This window comes from Coregonus clupeaformis, unplaced genomic scaffold (genome assembly GCF_020615455.1).
Source record: "Coregonus clupeaformis isolate EN_2021a unplaced genomic scaffold, ASM2061545v1 scaf0245, whole genome shotgun sequence".
In the NCBI taxonomy this organism is placed as follows: Eukaryota; Metazoa; Chordata; class Actinopteri; order Salmoniformes; family Salmonidae; genus Coregonus; species Coregonus clupeaformis.
In genome coordinates this window covers 107,501-125,270 of record NW_025533700.1, presented here as the reverse complement: position 1 = coordinate 125,270, position 17,770 = coordinate 107,501, and the positions used below count along the sequence as shown (strand labels likewise).

Here is a 17,770-nt window from a genome sequence, read left to right as displayed (position 1 = left end):
GTACACCAGCGGAACCCATCCAACTTGAAGGAGCTGGAGCAGTTTTGCCTTGAAGAATGGGCATAAATCCCAGTGGCTAGATGTGCCAAGCTTATAGAGACATACCCCAAGAGACTTGCAGCTGTAATTGCTGCAAAAGGTGGCTCTACAAAGTATTGACTTTGCACGCTCAAGTTCTTTTTTTTTTGGTCTCATTTCTTGTTTGTTTCACAATGAAAAATATTTTGCATCTTCAAAGTGGTAGGCATGTTGTGTAAATCAAATGATACAAACCCCCAAAAAAAATCCATTTTAATTCCAGGTTGTAAGGCAACAAAATAGGAAAAATGCCAAGGGGGGTGAATACTTTCGCAAGACACTGTACCTTTAAATGGTGCATTGTCCAAATCCACACTGATTGAATCCTGACCATAGGCTACGCTCAAAGTCCTAAGACTGAAGACTCCATCATCATTTTGTACCCATTTCTTTGTACCTGTCTCAGCCTCCTTCTCTAGAGTTATGGGGGATGGAGGGGGGGGGGGTTTGCTCCTCCAAATTCACACACTCCACTCGGAGGAGATACTGAGTCTACACAGCAAATATACACATTTCTTCTGAATATTTTTCTAATAAAAAAATAATCACCCGAACACGTGCCATTCTTTCTTCTGTAACGCCTATGCAGATCCCTTATTTACAAAAAAAAAGAGCATCAATATTTATTCATTTTTAGCCAACTTTAATTTTTCACGATTCAGTCACTCAGACGTACAGCAGACAACATGGCTGCCGGCTGCCAGGACAACAGTCACTCAGACGTACAGCAGACAACATGGCTGCCGGGACAACAGTCACTCAGACGTACAGCAGACAACATGGCTGCCGGGACAACAGTCACTCAGACGTACAGCAGACAACATGGCTGCCGGGACAACAGTCACTCAGACGTACAGCAGACAACATGGCTGCCAGGACAACAGTCACTCAGACGTACAGCAGACAACATGGCTGCCAGGACAACAGTCACTCAGACGTACAGCAGACAACATGGCTGCCAGGAGAACAGTCACTCAGACGTACAGCAGAGAACATGGCTGCCAGGACAACAGTCACTCAGACGTACAGCAGACAACATGGCTGCCAGGACAACAGTCACTCAGACGTACAGCAGACAACATGGCTGCCAGGACAACAGTCACTCAGACGTACAGCTGACAACATGGCTGCCAGGACAACAGTCACTCAGACGTACAGCAGACAACATGGCTGCCGGGAGAACAGTCACTCAGACGTACAGCAGACAACATGGCTGCCAGGATGGTTAAAGCAGTGTTCAAAACAACGTTCATTTATCAAAAATAAAATAAAAGTCTGACTCAAAAGAAAACATCCAGATATAACAGGAAGGAAGATATCTGATGGTACAAGACAAGACAGGATATACAGTGCATTCGGAAAGTATTAGGACCCCTTGACTTTTTCCACATTTAAATTATATATTTTTTATCATCCTCAATATACACACACACACACACAATACCCCATAATGACAAAGCAAAAATAGGTTTTTCGAAATGTTTGCAAATTTATAAAAAAAATTAAAAGCAGAAATACCTTTTTTATTCAGTATTCAGACCCTTAAATTCAATTGATTGGACATGATTTGGAAAGACACACAACTGTCTATATAAGGTCCCACAGTTGACAGTGCATGTCAGAGCAAAAACCAAGCCATGAGGTCGAACAGAGCGATCGGGGGAGAAGGGCCTTGGTCAGGGAGGTGACCAAGAACCCGATGGTCACTCTGACAGAGTTCCTCTGTGGAGATGGGAGAACCTTCCAGAAGGACAACCATCTCTGCAGCACTCCACCAATCAGGCCGTTATGGTAGAGTGGCCAGACGGAAACCACTCCTCAGTAAAAGGCACGACAGCCCGCTTGGAGTTTGCCAAAAGGCACCTAAAGACTCTGACCATGAGAAACAAGATTATCTGGTCTGATGAAACCAAGATTGAACTCTTTGGCCAGAATGCCAAGCGTCATGTCCGGAGGAAACCTGGCACCATCGCTATGGTGAAGAATGGTGGTGGCAGCATCATGCTGTGGGGATGGTTTTCAGCGGCAGGGACTGGGAGACTAGTCAGGATCGAGGGAAAGATGAACGGAGCAAAGTACAGAGAGATCCTTGATGAAAACCTGCTCCAGAGCGCTCAGGACCTCAGACTGGGGCGAGGATTCACCTTCCAACAGGACAATGACCCTAAGCACAAAGCCAAGACAACACAGGATCTCCTGAGTGGCGCAGTGGTCTAAGGCGCTGCATCGCAGTGCTAACTGTGCCACTAGAGATCCTGGTTCGAATCCAGGCTCTGTCGCAGCCGGCCGCGACCGGGAGACTCATGGGCGGCGCACAATTGGCCCAGCGTCGTCCAGGGTAGGGGAGGGAATGGCCGGCAGGGATGTAGCTCAGTTGATAGAGCATGGCGTTTGCAACGCCAGGGTTGTGGGTTCAATTCCCACAGGGGGCCAGTATAAAAAATAAAAAAATATATGTATTCACTAACTGTAAGTCGCTCTGGATAAGAGCGTCTGCTAAATGACTAAAATGTAAAATGTAATGTAAATGCAGGAGTGGCTTCGGGACAAGTCTCTGAATGTCCTTGAGTGGCCCGGACTAGAACCCGATCGAACATCTCTGGAGAGACCTGACAGAGCTTGAGAGGATCTGCAGAGAAGAATGGGAGAAACTCCCCAAATACAGGTGTGCCAAGCTTGTAGCGTCATACCCAAGAAGACTCAAGGCTGTAATCGCTGCCAAAGGTGCTTCAACAAAGTACTGAGTAAAGGGTCTGAATACTTATGTAAATGTCATATTTCTTTTTTTCTAAAAACCTGTTTTTGCTTTGTCATTATGGGGTAGTGTGTGTAGATTGATGAGGGGAAAAAACTATTTAATCCATTTTAGAATAAGGCTGTAATGTAACAAAATGTGGAAAAGGTCAAGGGATCTGAATACTTTCTGAAATCACTGTATGCATTTGTTGTTTTACTTTGATTTATTTATGTTGTACAGTTCATATTTAATATTCTACCTGCTGTATTGAAATAGGATTTAACTTTTGAAGTTTCCATTAAAACAAAAGCAGTGAGGGAGGAGAGGATGCACCAGTGGGTGTTGCCAGATTCTAACCAGCTCTGGTCACTAGAGAACAGAGAGATTCTCTAGACCAGTGGTTCTCAAACCTGGTCCTGGGGACCCAAAAGGGGGGCACATTTAGTTGTTTGCCCCAGCACTAGACTGCTGATTCAAATTATCAACTCATCAAGATTTTAAAATCAGGTGTGGCGAAAAAATATTTTCTGTAGAGAAAAGAGGTTCTCTGATTCAGTTCATGTTGTAGATGAGGAGGTGTGTCCTCAATCCTCAATGTCCTCCCATTGGTCCTTCTCGTAGCCTTCATGTACATGGTGTAGAAGCATCCTCCGCCGGCTCTCACAGTATCTAGAAGAGAGAAGAGGTGTATTGGGCCTGATGTCGTAATGATGTCATTTTCTAATTCGGGGTTCAGCAGCGAAACTTGTAAAACCCGATTGTATTTGGTTCAGCCCGGGCCAGGTATAAAACCCGATTGTATTTGGTTCAGCCCGGGCCAGGTATAAAACCCGATTGTATTTGGTTCAGCCCGGGCCAGGTATAAAACCCGATTGTATTTGGTTCAGCCCGGGCCTGGTGTTCTAATCTGTTCCAGTTCATTATTACTTTTCATCCGAAATGAAACATTTTAATGTGAGATGGTAAAGCCTAGGAGGATGCAACACGTGATCTTATACAAATGTAAGCAAGGTTTGAAATGATTATGTTTTAGTCAAACATTATATCGGTTTGGTCTTCTTGAGGTCGAATTATTTGTAATTATGTTCCGGCCCCTCGAACATCCGCTCAACCAAAAAATTTTATTGCGGCTGAATCTAGTTGATGATCCCTGCTGTGCAGAATAAAAAATATTCCAAAACATGCATCCTGTTCGGGGCAAATCCAATACAACACATTACTGAGTCCCACTCTCCATATTTTCAAGCATAGTGGTGGCTGCATCATGTTATGGGTATGATTGTAATCGTTAAGGACTGGGGCACAGGCTAAATCCTAGAGGAAAACCTGATTCAGTCTGCTTTCCACCAGACACTGGGAGTTTTATTCACCTTTCAGCAGGACAATAACCTAAAACACAAGGCCAAATATACACTAGAGTTGCTTACCAATAAGACATTCAATGTTCCTGAGTGGCCGAGTTACAGTTTTGACTTAAATCTACTTGAAAATCCACTTGAAGAGACAGAATCATTAGATCATTTGTTTTTGTACTGTCCATATGTAGCTTGTTTTTTGTTGCAGGTTCAGGAATGATTTCACCTAATTTTAACATTGTCAAAAGACTAGATGTTCAACTTTCAATAAAAAAAAATTACTGTAGTAAGCGCCTATTTAAAAAAATTAAATAATAACAAGACAGCTGTAATCACTGCCAAAGGTGCTTCTACAAAGTATTGACTCAGGGGTGTGAATACTTACGTAAATTAGATATTTCTGTATTTCATTTTCAATACATTTGCCAAAATTTCAAAAAACATGTTTTCACTTTGTCATTTTGGGGTACTGGGTCTAGATGGGTGAGAGAAATAAATCTATTTAATCAATTTTGAATTCAGGAACACAAGAAAATGTGGAATATGTCAAGGGGCATGAATACTTTCTGAAGGCACTGTTTTTTTCGATGTTGAGTTCTGATATTTGGCAAGCGTGGTAAACAGTACAGAAGCAGCTCATCTTAGGGCAATGTGTCCAATTTGTCCTGATGGTGTCACAGTGGTCACACAGCTGGACCCTGGCATGGTGTCGCAGTGGTCACACAGCTGGACCCTGGCATGGTGTCACAGTGGTCACACAGCTGGACCCTGGCATGGTGTCACAGTGGTCACACAGCTGGACCCTGGCATGGTGTCACAGTGGTCACACAGCTGGACCCTGGCATGGTGTCGCAGTGGTCACACAGCTGGACCCTGGCATGGTGTCACAGTGGTCACACAGCTGGACCCTGGCATGGTGTCACAGTGGTCACACAGCTGGACCCTGGCATGGTGTCACAGTGGTCACACAGCTGGACCCTGGCATGGTGTCACAGTGGTCACACAGCTGGACCCTGGCATGGTGTCGCAGTGGTCACACAGCTGGACCCTGGCATGGTGTCACAGTGGTCACACAGCTGGACCCTGGCATGGTGTCACAGTGGTCACACAGCTGGACCCTGGCATGGTGTCACAGTGGTCACACAGCTGGACCCTGGCATGGTGTCACAGTGGTCACACAGCTGGACCCTGGCATGGTGTCACAGTGGTCACACAGCTGGACCCTGGCATGGTGTCGCAGTGGTCACACAGCTGGACCCTGGCAATGCAGTTGCAGCTTTAATTGTGAAGACGTAATTTAACAACCTACTGGTCTCTGTTACAACCAGGTAAAGACGTCTTCTTCATGACGATATCAAAACATCATGAGAAATACATTTTTCAGTTGAGAGGGCTTCTGTATCTTTCTCTGACCCACCTGTATTTGTCCTGTACTTTCTGCTTGATATCCTGCAAGGAATCCTGGGAAATGTCCCTCTCCAGGTATCCAGACAACGTCTCTGTACAGTTCTCCAGGTCCGCCTGGTTGTTCTGATGACATCATAACAACAAGTCAGCCTCGGTCAGTTAAGCCTTATTACCCCCACAAAAACAAATCCCATGACTGAAACTTAAGTCGATCTCAGATCGATTGTCTGGGGCCAAGTTAACCTCCCCTTTCATGTAAAGCCCATCATGCTTTTTAGGGAAAGAGGATCATGTTCATGTACTAAAATGTGAGTTTGACCAATTCCAGTCTCCTTGCTTAGGGGGTCCAGGGTCATGATCATTTTGATGCTTAAGGACTGAGAAGTTCGGGTGACTTTTTAAAAGGACATTCTACTAAAACATGTATTAAAATAAATGGATACTGACACCATCTAAAATATCATTTCCACCTCCAGAAATTGGCCCAATAACATATTGGTAAAAATGATTTGAACATATTGGACCATGTGCATATAGCCTATGCATGGTTATACATATTATACAGCCGCCTTATGACCTGTAACCCAACTGATGTAGCAGAGTGGTTATAAAATGTACATCAAGCTGAAGCATGAGGTTTGTCCATCTGCATTTACCCCATTGGACACAACATCCTGATTGGTATTATTGTTCATTATTTTATTACAAACATGAATATAAAAATAATTATCAATTATTATTCACTTTTTTTTTGTTTCTATTACAAAGTATGTCACTGCCCCTTTAAGACGACACTGCCCCTTTAAGATCACAGCCGAGCCTAAACCATGCCAACTAAACATGGTAGTAATATAAAACTGGGATCTTTTTAAAACTGCTCATCAGAATACGTTTCCCTCCCTATGGCTCTCGCAACTTGAATGCGCCTCAAGAGGAATATTTATCTTGCATAGAACACATTTACATTACATTTTAGTCATTTAGCAGACGCTCTTATCCAGAGCGACTTACAGTTAGTGAGTGCATACATATATATATTTTTTTTCATACCCCCCGTGGGAATCGAACCCACAACCCTGGTGTTGCAAACGCCATGCTCTACCAACTGAGCTACAACCCTGCCGGCCATTCCCTCCCCTACCCTGGACGACGCTGGGCCAATTGTGCGCCGCCCCATGGGTCTCCCGGTCGCAGCCGGCTACGACAGAGCCCAGATTCGAACCAGGATCTCTAGTGGCACAGCTAGCACTGCGATGCAGTGCCTTAGACCACTGCGCCACTCGGGACTAGGTAAACAAGTCGACTAGGTAAACAGGCCAACTATTCTACTATGGGGTTGTCTGGTTCAGTTTAATAACATTACAAGGCCAAAATAGTAGCAGTGGAAAGTTTCATCCTGAGCGATAAAGTAGAGGCTGTGAATGACTTTACCAGCAGCTACAGTAGGTTACACGCCTCTGTCTGAGTCTTTACCAGCAGCTACAGTAGGTTACACACCTCTGTCTGAGTCTTTACCAGCAGCTACAGTAGGCTACACACCTCTGTCTGAGTCTTTACCAGCAGCTACAGTAGGTTACACACCTCTGTCTGAGTCTTTACCAGCAGCTACAGTAGGTTACACACCTCTGTCTGAGTCTTTACCAGCAGCTACAGTAGGCTACACACCTCTGTCTGAGTCTTTACCAGCATCTACAGTAGGTTACACACCTCTGTCTGAGTCTTTACCAGCAGCTACAGTAGGCTACACACCTCTGTCTGAGTCTTTACCAGCAGCTACAGTAGGTTACATACCTCTGTCTGAGTCTTTACCAGCAACTACACACCTCTGTCTGAGTCTTTACCAGCAGCTACAGTAGGCTACACACCTCTGTCTGAGTCTTTACCAGCAGCTACAGTAGGCTACACACCTCTGTCTGAGTCTTTACCAGCAGCTACAGTAGGTTACACACCTCTGTCTGAGTCTTTACCAGCAGCTACAGTAGGTTACACACCTCTGTCTGAGTCTTTACCAGCAGCTACAGTAGGCTACACACCTCTGTCTGAGTCTTTACCAGCAGCTACAGTAGGCTACACACCTCTGTCTGAGTCTTTACCAGCAGCTACAGTAGGTTACACACCTCTGTCTGAGTCTTTACCAGCAGCTACAGTAGGTTACACACCTCTGAGTCTTTACCAGCAGCTACAGTAGGTTACACACCTCTGTCTGAGTCTTTACCAGCAGCTACAGTAGACTACACACCTCTGTCTGAGTCTTTACCAGCAGCTACAGTAGGTTACACACCTCTGTCTGAGTCTTTACCAGCAGCTACACACCTCTGTCTGAGTCTTTACCAGCAGCTACAGTAGGCTACACACCTCTGTCTGAGTCTTTACCAGCAGCTACAGTAGGTTACACACCTCTGTCTGAGTCTTTACCAGCAGCTACAGTAGGCTACACACCTCTGTCTGAGTCTTTACCAGCAGCTACAGTAGGTTACACACCTCTGTCTGAGTCTTTACCAGCAGCTACAGTAGGTTACACACACCTCTGTCTGAGTCTTTACCAGCAGCTACAGTAGGCAACACACACTCTGTCTGAGTCTTTACCAGCAGCTACAGTAGGTTACACACCTCTGTCTGAGTCTTTACCAGCAGCTACAGTAGGTTACACACCTCTGTCTGAGTCTTTACCAGCAGCTACAGTAGGCTACACACCTCTGTCTGAGTCTTTACCAGCAGCTACAGTAGGTTACACACCTCTGTCTGAGTCTTTACCAGCAGCTACAGTAGGTTACACACCTCTGGCTGAGTCTTTACCAGCAGCTACAGTAGGTTACACACCTCTGTCTGAGTCTTTACCAGCAGCTACAGTAGGCAACACACCTCTGTCTGAGTCTTTACCAGCAGCTACAGTAGGTTACACACCTCTGTCTGAGTCTTTACCAGCAGCTACAGTAGGTTACACACCTCTGTCTGAGTCTTTACCAGCAGCTACAGTAGGCTACACACCTCTGTCTGAGTCTTTACCAGCAGCTACAGTAGGTTACACACCTCTGTCTGAGTCTTTACCAGCAGCTACAGTAGGTTACACACCTCTGTCTGAGTCTTTACCAGCAGCTACAGTAGGTTACACACCTCTGGCTGAGTCTTTACCCGCAGCTACAGTAGGTTACACACCTCTGTCTGAGTCTTTACCAGCAGCTACAGTAGGTTACACACCTCTGTCTGAGTCTTTACCAGCAGCTACAGTAGGCTACACACCTCTGTCTGAGTCTTTACCAGCAGCTACAGTAGGCTACACACCTCTGTCTGAGTCTTTACCAGCAGCTACAGTAGGTTACACACCTCTGTCTGAGTCTTTACCAGCAGCTACAGTAGGTTACACACCTCTGTCTGAGTCTTTACCAGCAGCTACACACCTCTGTCTGAGTCTTTACCAGCAGCTACAGTAGGCTACACACCTCTGTCTGAGTCTTTACCAGCAGCTACAGTAGGTTACACACCTCTGTCTGAGTCTTTACCAGCAGCTACAGTAGGTTACACACCTCTGTCTGAGTCTTTACCAGCAGCTACAGTAGGCTACACACCTCTGTCTGAGTCTTTACCAGCAGCTACAGTAGGTTACACACCTCTGTCTGAGTCTTTACCAGCAGCTACAGTAGGTTACACACCTCTGTCTGAGTCTTTACCAGCAGCTACAGTAGGTTACACACCTCTGAGTCTTTACCAGCAGCTACAGTAGGTTACACACCTCTGTCTGAGTCTTTACCAGCAGCTACAGTAGACTACACACCTCTGTCTGAGTCTTTACCAGCAGCTACAGTAGGCTACACACCTCTGTCTGAGTCTTTACCAGCAGCTACAGTAGGTTACACACCTCTGTCTGAGTCTTTACCAGCAGCTACAGTAGGTTACACACCTCTGTCTGAGTCTTTACCAGCAGCTACACACCTCTGTCTGAGTCTTTACCAGCAGCTACAGTAGGCTACACACCTCTGTCTGAGTCTTTACCAGCAACTACACACCTCTGTCTGAGTCTTTACCAGCAGCTACAGTAGGTTACACACCTCTGTCTGAGTCTTTACCAGCAGCTACAGTAGGCTACACACCTCTGTCTGAGTCTTTACCAGCAGCTACAGTAGGTTACACACCTCTGTCTGAGTCTTTACCAGCAGCTACAGTAGGTTACACACACCTCTGTCTGAGTCTTTACCAGCAGCTACAGTAGGCAACACACCTCTGTCTGAGTCTTTACCAGCAGCTACAGTAGGTTACACACCTCTGTCTGAGTCTTTACCAGCAGCTACAGTAGGTTACACACCTCTGTCTGAGTCTTTACCAGCAGCTACAGTAGGCTACACACCTCTGTCTGAGTCTTTACCAGCAGCTACAGTAGGTTACACACCTCTGTCTGAGTCTTTACCAGCAGCTACAGTAGGTTACACACCTCTGTCTGAGTCTTTACCAGCAGCTACAGTAGGTTACACACCTCTGTCTGAGTCTTTACCAGCAGCTACAGTAGGCAACACACCTCTGTCTGAGTCTTTACCAGCAGCTACAGTAGGTTACACACCTCTGTCTGAGTCTTTACCAGCAGCTACAGTAGGTTACACACCTCTGTCTGAGTCTTTACCAGCAGCTACAGTAGGTTACACACCTCTGTCTGAGTCTTTACCGCAGCTACAGTAGGTTACACACCTCTGTCTGAGTCTTTACCAGCAGCTACAGTAGGTTACACACCTCTGTCTGAGTCTTTACCAGCAGCTACAGTAGGCTACACACCTCTGTCTGAGTCTTTACCAGCAGCTACAGTAGGCTACACACCTCTGTCTGAGTCTTTACCAGCAGCTACAGTAGGTTACACACCTCTGTCTGAGTCTTTACCAGCAGCTACAGTAGGTTACACACCTCTGTCTGAGTCTTTACCAGCAGCTACACACCTCTGTCTGAGTCTTTACCAGCAGCTACAGTAGGCTACACACCTCTGTCTGAGTCTTTACCAGCAGCTACAGTAGGTTACACACCTCTGTCTGAGTCTTTACCAGCAACTACACACCTCTGTCTGAGTCTTTACCAGCAGCTACAGTAGGCTACACACCTCTGTCTGAGTCTTTACCAGCAGCTACAGTAGGCTACACACCTCTGTCTGAGTCTTTACCAGCAGCTACAGTAGGTTACACACCTCTGTCTGAGTCTTTACCAGCAACTACACACCTCTGTCTGAGTCTTTACCAGCAGCTACAGTAGGTTACACACCTCTGTCTGAGTCTTTACCAGCAGCTACAGTAGACTACACACCTCTGTCTGAGTCTTTACCAGCAGCTACAGTAGGCCACACACCTCTGTCTGAGTCTTTACCAGCAGCTACAGTAGGTTACACACCTCTGTCCGAGTCTTTACCAGCAGCTACAGTAGGTTACACACCTCTGTCCGAGTCTTTACCAGCAGCTACAGTAGGCTACACACCTCTGTCTGAGTCTTTACCAGCAGCTACAGTAGGTTACACACCTCTGTCTGAGTCTTTACCAGCAGCTACAGTAGGTTACACACCTCTGTCTGAGTCTTTACCAGCAGCTACAGTAGGTTACACACCTCTGGCTGAGTCTTTACCAGCAGCTACAGTAGGTTACACACCTCTGTCTGAGTCTTTACCAGCAGCTACAGTAGGTTACACACCTCTGTCTGAGTCTTTACCAGCAGCTACAGTAGGTTACACACCTCTGGCTGAGTCTTTACCAGCAGCTACAGTAGATTACACACCTCTGTCTGAGTCTTTACCAGCAGCTACAGTAGGTTACACACCTCTGTCTGAGTCTTTACCAGCAGCTACAGTAGGTTACACACCTCTGTCTGAGTCTTTACCAGCAGCTACAAGGCTACCACCTCTGTCTGAGTCTTTACCAGCAGCTACAGTAGGTTACACACCTCTGTCTGAGTCTTTACCAGCAGCTACAGTAGGTTACACACACCTCTGTCTGAGTCTTTACCAGCAGCTACAGTAGGCTACACACCTCTGTCTGAGTCTTTACCAGCAGCTACAGTAGGTTACACACCTCTGTCTGAGTCTTTACCAGCAGCTACAGTAGGTTACACACCTCTGTCTGAGTCTTTACCAGCAGCTACAGTAGGTTACACACCTCTGTCTGAGTCTTTACCAGCAGCTACAGTAGGTTACACACCTCTGTCTGAGTCTTTACCAGCAGCTACAGTAGGTTACACACCTCTGTCTGAGTCTTTACCCGCAGCTACAGTAGGTTACACACCTCTGTCTGAGTCTTTACCAGCAGCTACAGTAGGTTACACACCTCTGTCTGAGTCTTTACCAGCAGCTACAGTAGACTACACACCTCTGTCTGAGTCTTTACCAGCAGCTACAGTAGGCTACACACCTCTGTCTGAGTCTTTACCAGCAGCTACAGTAGGTTACACACCTCTGTCTGAGTCTTTACCAGCAGCTACAGTAGGTTACACACCTCTGTCTGAGTCTTTACCAGCAGCTACAGCACCTCTGTCTGAGTCTTTACCAGCAGCTACAGTAGGTTACACACCTCTGTCTGAGTCTTTACCAGCAGCTACAGTAGGTTACACACCTCTGTCTGAGTCTTTACCAGCAACTACATACACCTCTGTCTGAGTCTTTACCAGCAGCTACAGTAGGCTACACACCTCTGTCTGAGTCTTTACCAGCAGCTACAGTAGGCTACACACCTCTGTCTGAGTCTTTACCAGCAGCTACAGTAGGTTACACACCTCTGTCTGAGTCTTTACCAGCAGCTACAGTAGGTTACACACCTCTGTCTGAGTCTTTACCAGCAGCTACACATCTCTGTCTGAGTCTTTACCAGCAGCTACAGTAGGTTACACACCTCTGTCTGAGTCTTTACCAGCAACTACACACCTCTGTCTGAGTCTTTACCAGCAGCTACAGTAGGTTACACACCTCTGTCTGAGTCTTTACCAGCAGCTACAGTAGGCTACACACCTCTGTCTGAGTCTTTACCAGCAGCTACAGTAGGTTACACACCTCTGTCTGAGTCTTTACCAGCAGCTACAGTAGGTTACACACCCCTCTGTCTGAGTCTTTACCAGCAGCTACAGTAGGCAACACACCTCTGTCTGAGTCTTTACCAGCAGCTACAGTAGGTTACACACCTCTGTCTGAGTCTTTACCAGCAGCTACAGTAGGTTACACACCTCTGTCTGAGTCTTTACCAGCAGCTACAGTAGGCTACACACCTCTGTCTGAGTCTTTACCAGCAGCTACAGTAGGTTACACACCTCTGTCTGAGTCTTTACCAGCAGCTACAGTAGGTTACACACCTCTGTCTGAGTCTTTACCAGCAGCTACAGTAGGTTACACACCTCTGTCTGAGTCTTTACCAGCAGCTACAGTAGGCAACACACCTCTGTCTGAGTCTTTACCAGCAGCTACAGTAGGTTACACACCTCTGTCTGAGTCTTTACCAGCAGCTACAGTAGGTTACACACCTCTGTCTGAGTCTTTACCAGCAGCTACAGTAGGCTACACACCTCTGTCTGAGTCTTTAACAGCAGCTACAGTAGGTTACACACCTCTGTCTGAGTCTTTACCAGCAGCTACAGTAGGTTACACACCTCTGTCTGAGTCTTTACCAGCAGCTACAGTAGGTTACACACCTCTGGCTGAGTCTTTACCCGCAGCTACAGTAGGTTACACACCTCTGTCTGAGTCTTTACCAGCAGCTACAGTAGGTTACACACCTCTGTCTGAGTCTTTACCAGCAGCTACAGTAGACTACACACCTCTGTCTGAGTCTTTACCAGCAGCTACAGTAGGCTACACACCTCTGTCTGAGTCTTTACCAGCAGCTACAGTAGGTTACACACCTCTGTCTGAGTCTTTACCAGCAGCTACAGTAGGTTACACACCTCTGTCTGAGTCTTTACCAGCAGCTACACACCTCTGTCTGAGTCTTTACCAGCAGCTACAGTAGGCTACACACCTCTGTCTGAGTCTTTACCAGCAGCTACAGTAGGTTACACACCTCTGTCTGAGTCTTTACCAGCAGCTACAGCACACATCTGTCTGAGTCTTTACCAGCAGCTACAGTAGGCTACACACCTCTGTCTGAGTCTTTACCAGCAGCTACAGTAGGCTACACACCTCTGTCTGAGTCTTTACCAGCAGCTACAGTAGGTTACACACCTCTGTCTGAGTCTTTACCAGCAACTACACACCTCTGTCTGAGTCTTTACCAGCAGCTACAGTAGGTTACACACCTCTGTCTGAGTCTTTACCAGCAGCTACAGTAGACTACACACCTCTGTCTGAGTCTTTACCAGCAGCTACAGTAGGCCACACACCTCTGTCTGAGTCTTTACCAGCAGCTACAGTAGGTTACACACCTCTGTCCGAGTCTTTACCAGCAGCTACAGTAGGTTACACACACTCTGTCCGAGTCTTCTACCAGCAGCTACAGTAGGCTACACACCTCTGTCTGAGTCTTTACCAGCAGCTACAGTAGGTTACACACCTCTGTCTGAGTCTTTACCAGCAGCTACAGTAGGTTACACACCTCTGTCTGAGTCTTTACCAGCAGCTACAGTAGGTTACACACCTCTGGCTGAGTCTTTACCAGCAGCTACAGTAGATTACACACCTCTGTCTGAGTCTTTACCAGCAGCTACAGTAGGTTACACACCTCTGTCTGAGTCTTTACCAGCAGCTACAGTAGGTTACACACCTCTGTCTGAGTCTTTACCAGCAGCTACACACCTCTGTCTGAGTCTTTACCAGCAGCTACAGTAGGTTACACACCTCTGTCTGAGTCTTTACCAGCAGCTACAGTAGGTTACACACACCTCTGTCTGAGTCTTTACCAGCAGCTACAGTAGGCAACACACCTCTGTCTGAGTCTTTACCAGCAGCTACAGTAGGTTACACACCTCTGTCTGAGTCTTTACCAGCAGCTACAGTAGGTTACACACCTCTGTCTGAGTCTTTACCAGCAGCTACAGTAGGTTACACACCTCTGTCTGAGTCTTTACCAGCAGCTACAGTAGGTTACACACCTCTGTCTGAGTCTTTACCAGCAGCTACAGTAGGTTACACACCTCTGGCTGAGTCTTTACCCGCAGCTACAGTAGGTTACACACCTCTGTCTGAGTCTTTACCAGCAGCTACAGTAGGTTACACACCTCTGTCTGAGTCTTTACCAGCAGCTACAGTAGACTACACACCTCTGTCTGAGTCTTTACCAGCAGCTACAGTAGGCTACACACCTCTGTCTGAGTCTTTACCAGCAGCTACAGTAGGTTACACACCTCTGTCTGAGTCTTTACCAGCAGCTACAGTAGGTTACACACCTCTGTCTGAGTCTTTACCAGCAGCTACACACCTCTGTCTGAGTCTTTACCAGCAGCTACAGTAGGCTACACACCTCTGTCTGAGTCTTTACCAGCAGCTACAGTAGGTTACACACCTCTGTCTGAGTCTTTACCAGCAACTACACACCTCTGTCTGAGTCTTTACCAGCAGCTACAGTAGGCTACACACCTCTGTCTGAGTCTTTACCAGCAGCTACAGTAGGCTACACACCTCTGTCTGAGTCTTTACCAGCAGCTACAGTAGGTTACACACCTCTGTCTGAGTCTTTACCAGCAACTACACACCTCTGTCTGAGTCTTTACCAGCAGCTACAGTAGGCTACACACCTCTGTCTGAGTCTTTACCAGCAGCTACAGTAGGTTACACACCTCTGTCTGAGTCTTTACCAGCAGCTACAGTAGGTTACACACCTCTGTCTGAGTCTTTACCAGCAGCTACAGTAGGCAACACACCTCTGTCTGAGTCTTTACCAGCAGCTACAGTAGGTTACACACCTCTGTCTGAGTCTTTACCAGCAGCTACAGTAGGTTACACACCTCTGTCTGAGTCTTTACCAGCAGCTACAGTAGGTTACACACCTCTGTCTGAGTCTTTACCAGCAGCTACAGTAGGTTACACACCTCTGTCTGAGTCTTTACCAGCAGCTACAGTAGGTTACACACCTCTGTCTGAGTCTTTACCAGCAGCTACAGTAGGTTACACACCTCTGTCTGAGTCTTTACCAGCAGCTACAGTAGACTACACACCTCTGTCTGAGTCTTTACCAGCAGCTACAGTAGGTTACACACCTCTGTCTGAGTCTTTACCAGCAGCTACAGTAGGTTACACACCTCTGTCTGAGTCTTTACCAGCAGCTACAGTAGGTTACACACCTCTGTCCGAGTCTTTACCAGCAGCTACAGTAGGCTACACACCTCTGTCTGAGTCTTTACCAGCAGCTACAGTAGGTTACACACCTCTGTCTGAGTCTTTACCAGCAGCTACAGTAGGTTACACACCTCTGTCTGAGTCTTTACCAGCAGCTACAGTAGGTTACACACCTCTGTCTGAGTCTTTACCAGCAGCTACAGTAGGTTACACACCTCTGGCTGAGTCTTTACCAGCAGCTACAGTAGGTTACACACCTCTGTCTGAGTCTTTACCAGCAGCTACAGTAGGTTACACACCTCTGTCTGAGTCTTTACCAGCAGCTACAGTAGACTACACACCTCTGTCTGAGTCTTTACCAGCAGCTACAGTAGGTTACACACCTCTGTCTGAGTCTTTACCAGCAGCTACAGTAGGTTACACACCTCTGTCTGAGTCTTTACCAGCAGCTACAGTAGGTTACACACCTCTGTCTGAGTCTTTACCAGCAGCTACACACCTCTGTCTGAGTCTTTACCAGCAGCTACAGTAGGCTACACACCTCTGTCTGAGTCTTTACCAGCAGCTACAGTAGGTTACACACCTCTGTCTGAGTCTTTACCAGCAACTACACACCTCTGTCTGAGTCTTTACCAGCAGCTACAGTAGGTTACACACCTCTGTCCGAGTCTTTACCAGCAGCTACAGTAGGTTACACACCTCTGTCCGAGTCTTTACCAGCAGCTACAGTAGGTTACACACCTCTGTCTGAGTCTTTACCAGCAGCTACAGTAGGCAACACACCTCTGTCCGAGTCTTTACCAGCAGCTACAGTAGGTTACACACCTCTGTCTGAGTCTTTACCAGCAGCTACAGTAGGCTACACACCTCTGTCTGAGTCTTTACCAGCAGCTACAGTAGGTTACACACCTCTGTCTGAGTCTTTACCAGCAGCTACACACCTCTGTCTGAGTCTTTACCAGCAGCTACAGTAGGCTACACACCTCTGTCTGAGTCTTTACCAGCAACTACACACCTCTGTCTGAGTCTTTACCAGCAGCTACAGTAGGCTACACACCTCTGTCTGAGTCTTTACCAGCAGCTACAGTAGGCTACACACCTCTGTCTGAGTCTTTACCAGCAGCTACAGTAGGTTACACACCTCTGTCTGAGTCTTTACCAGCAACTACACACCTCTGTCTGAGTCTTTACCAGCAGCTACAGTAGGCTACACACCTCTGTCTGAGTCTTTACCAGCAGCTACAGTAGGTTACACACCTCTGTCTGAGTCTTTACCAGCAGCTACAGTAGGTTACACACACCTCTGTCTGAGTCTTTACCAGCAGCTACAGTAGGCTACACACCTCTGTCTGAGTCTTTACCAGCAGCTACAGTAGGTTACACACCTCTGTCTGAGTCTTTACCAGCAGCTACAGTAGGTTACACACCTCTGTCTGAGTCTTTACCAGCAGCTACAGTAGGTTACACACCTCTGTCTGAGTCTTTACCAGCAGCTACAGTAGGTTACACACCTCTGTCTGAGTCTTTACCAGCAGCTACAGTAGGTTACACACCTCTGTCTGAGTCTTTACCAGCAGCTACAGTAGGTTACACACCTCTGTCTGAGTCTTTACCAGCAGCTACAGTAGGTTACACACCTCTGTCCGAGTCTTTACCAGCAGCTACAGTAGGCTACACACCTCTGTCTGAGTCTTTACCAGCAGCTACAGTAGGTTACACACCTCTGTCTGAGTCTTTACCAGCAGCTACAGTAGGTTACACACCTCTGTCTGAGTCTTTACCAGCAGCTACAGTAGGTTACACACCTCTGTCTGAGTCTTTACCAGCAGCTACAGTAGGTTACACACCTCTGGCTGAGTCTTTACCAGCAGCTACAGTAGGTTACACACCTCTGTCTGAGTCTTTACCAGCAGCTACAGTAGACTACACACCTCTGTCTGAGTCTTTACCAGCAGCTACAGTAGGTTACACACCTCTGTC

At 46.8% G+C, this 17,770-nt stretch overlaps 1 protein-coding gene across 3 annotated transcripts in view; it reads right to left on the bottom strand.

Annotated features, from left to right (window-relative positions):
- Positions 1-2,936: 2,936 nt before the first annotated feature.
- LOC121531501 (E3 ubiquitin-protein ligase arih1) overlaps positions 2,937-17,770 on the bottom strand; it is a 78,644-nt gene continuing 63,810 nt past the window's right edge. For 2 of the 3 annotated variants that reach the window (XM_041836741.1, XM_041836742.1), the window contains 2 exons: positions 5,588-5,700; positions 2,937-3,484 (listed from right to left, as the gene is read on the bottom strand). In XM_041836741.1, coding sequence (XP_041692675.1) covers positions 3,400-3,484; positions 5,588-5,700 — 198 coding nt within the window. In that variant the 3' untranslated portion in view covers positions 2,937-3,399. The remainder of the gene's footprint in view (positions 3,485-5,587; positions 5,701-17,770) is intronic. The other variant, XM_041836744.1, reaches the window with a different exon arrangement.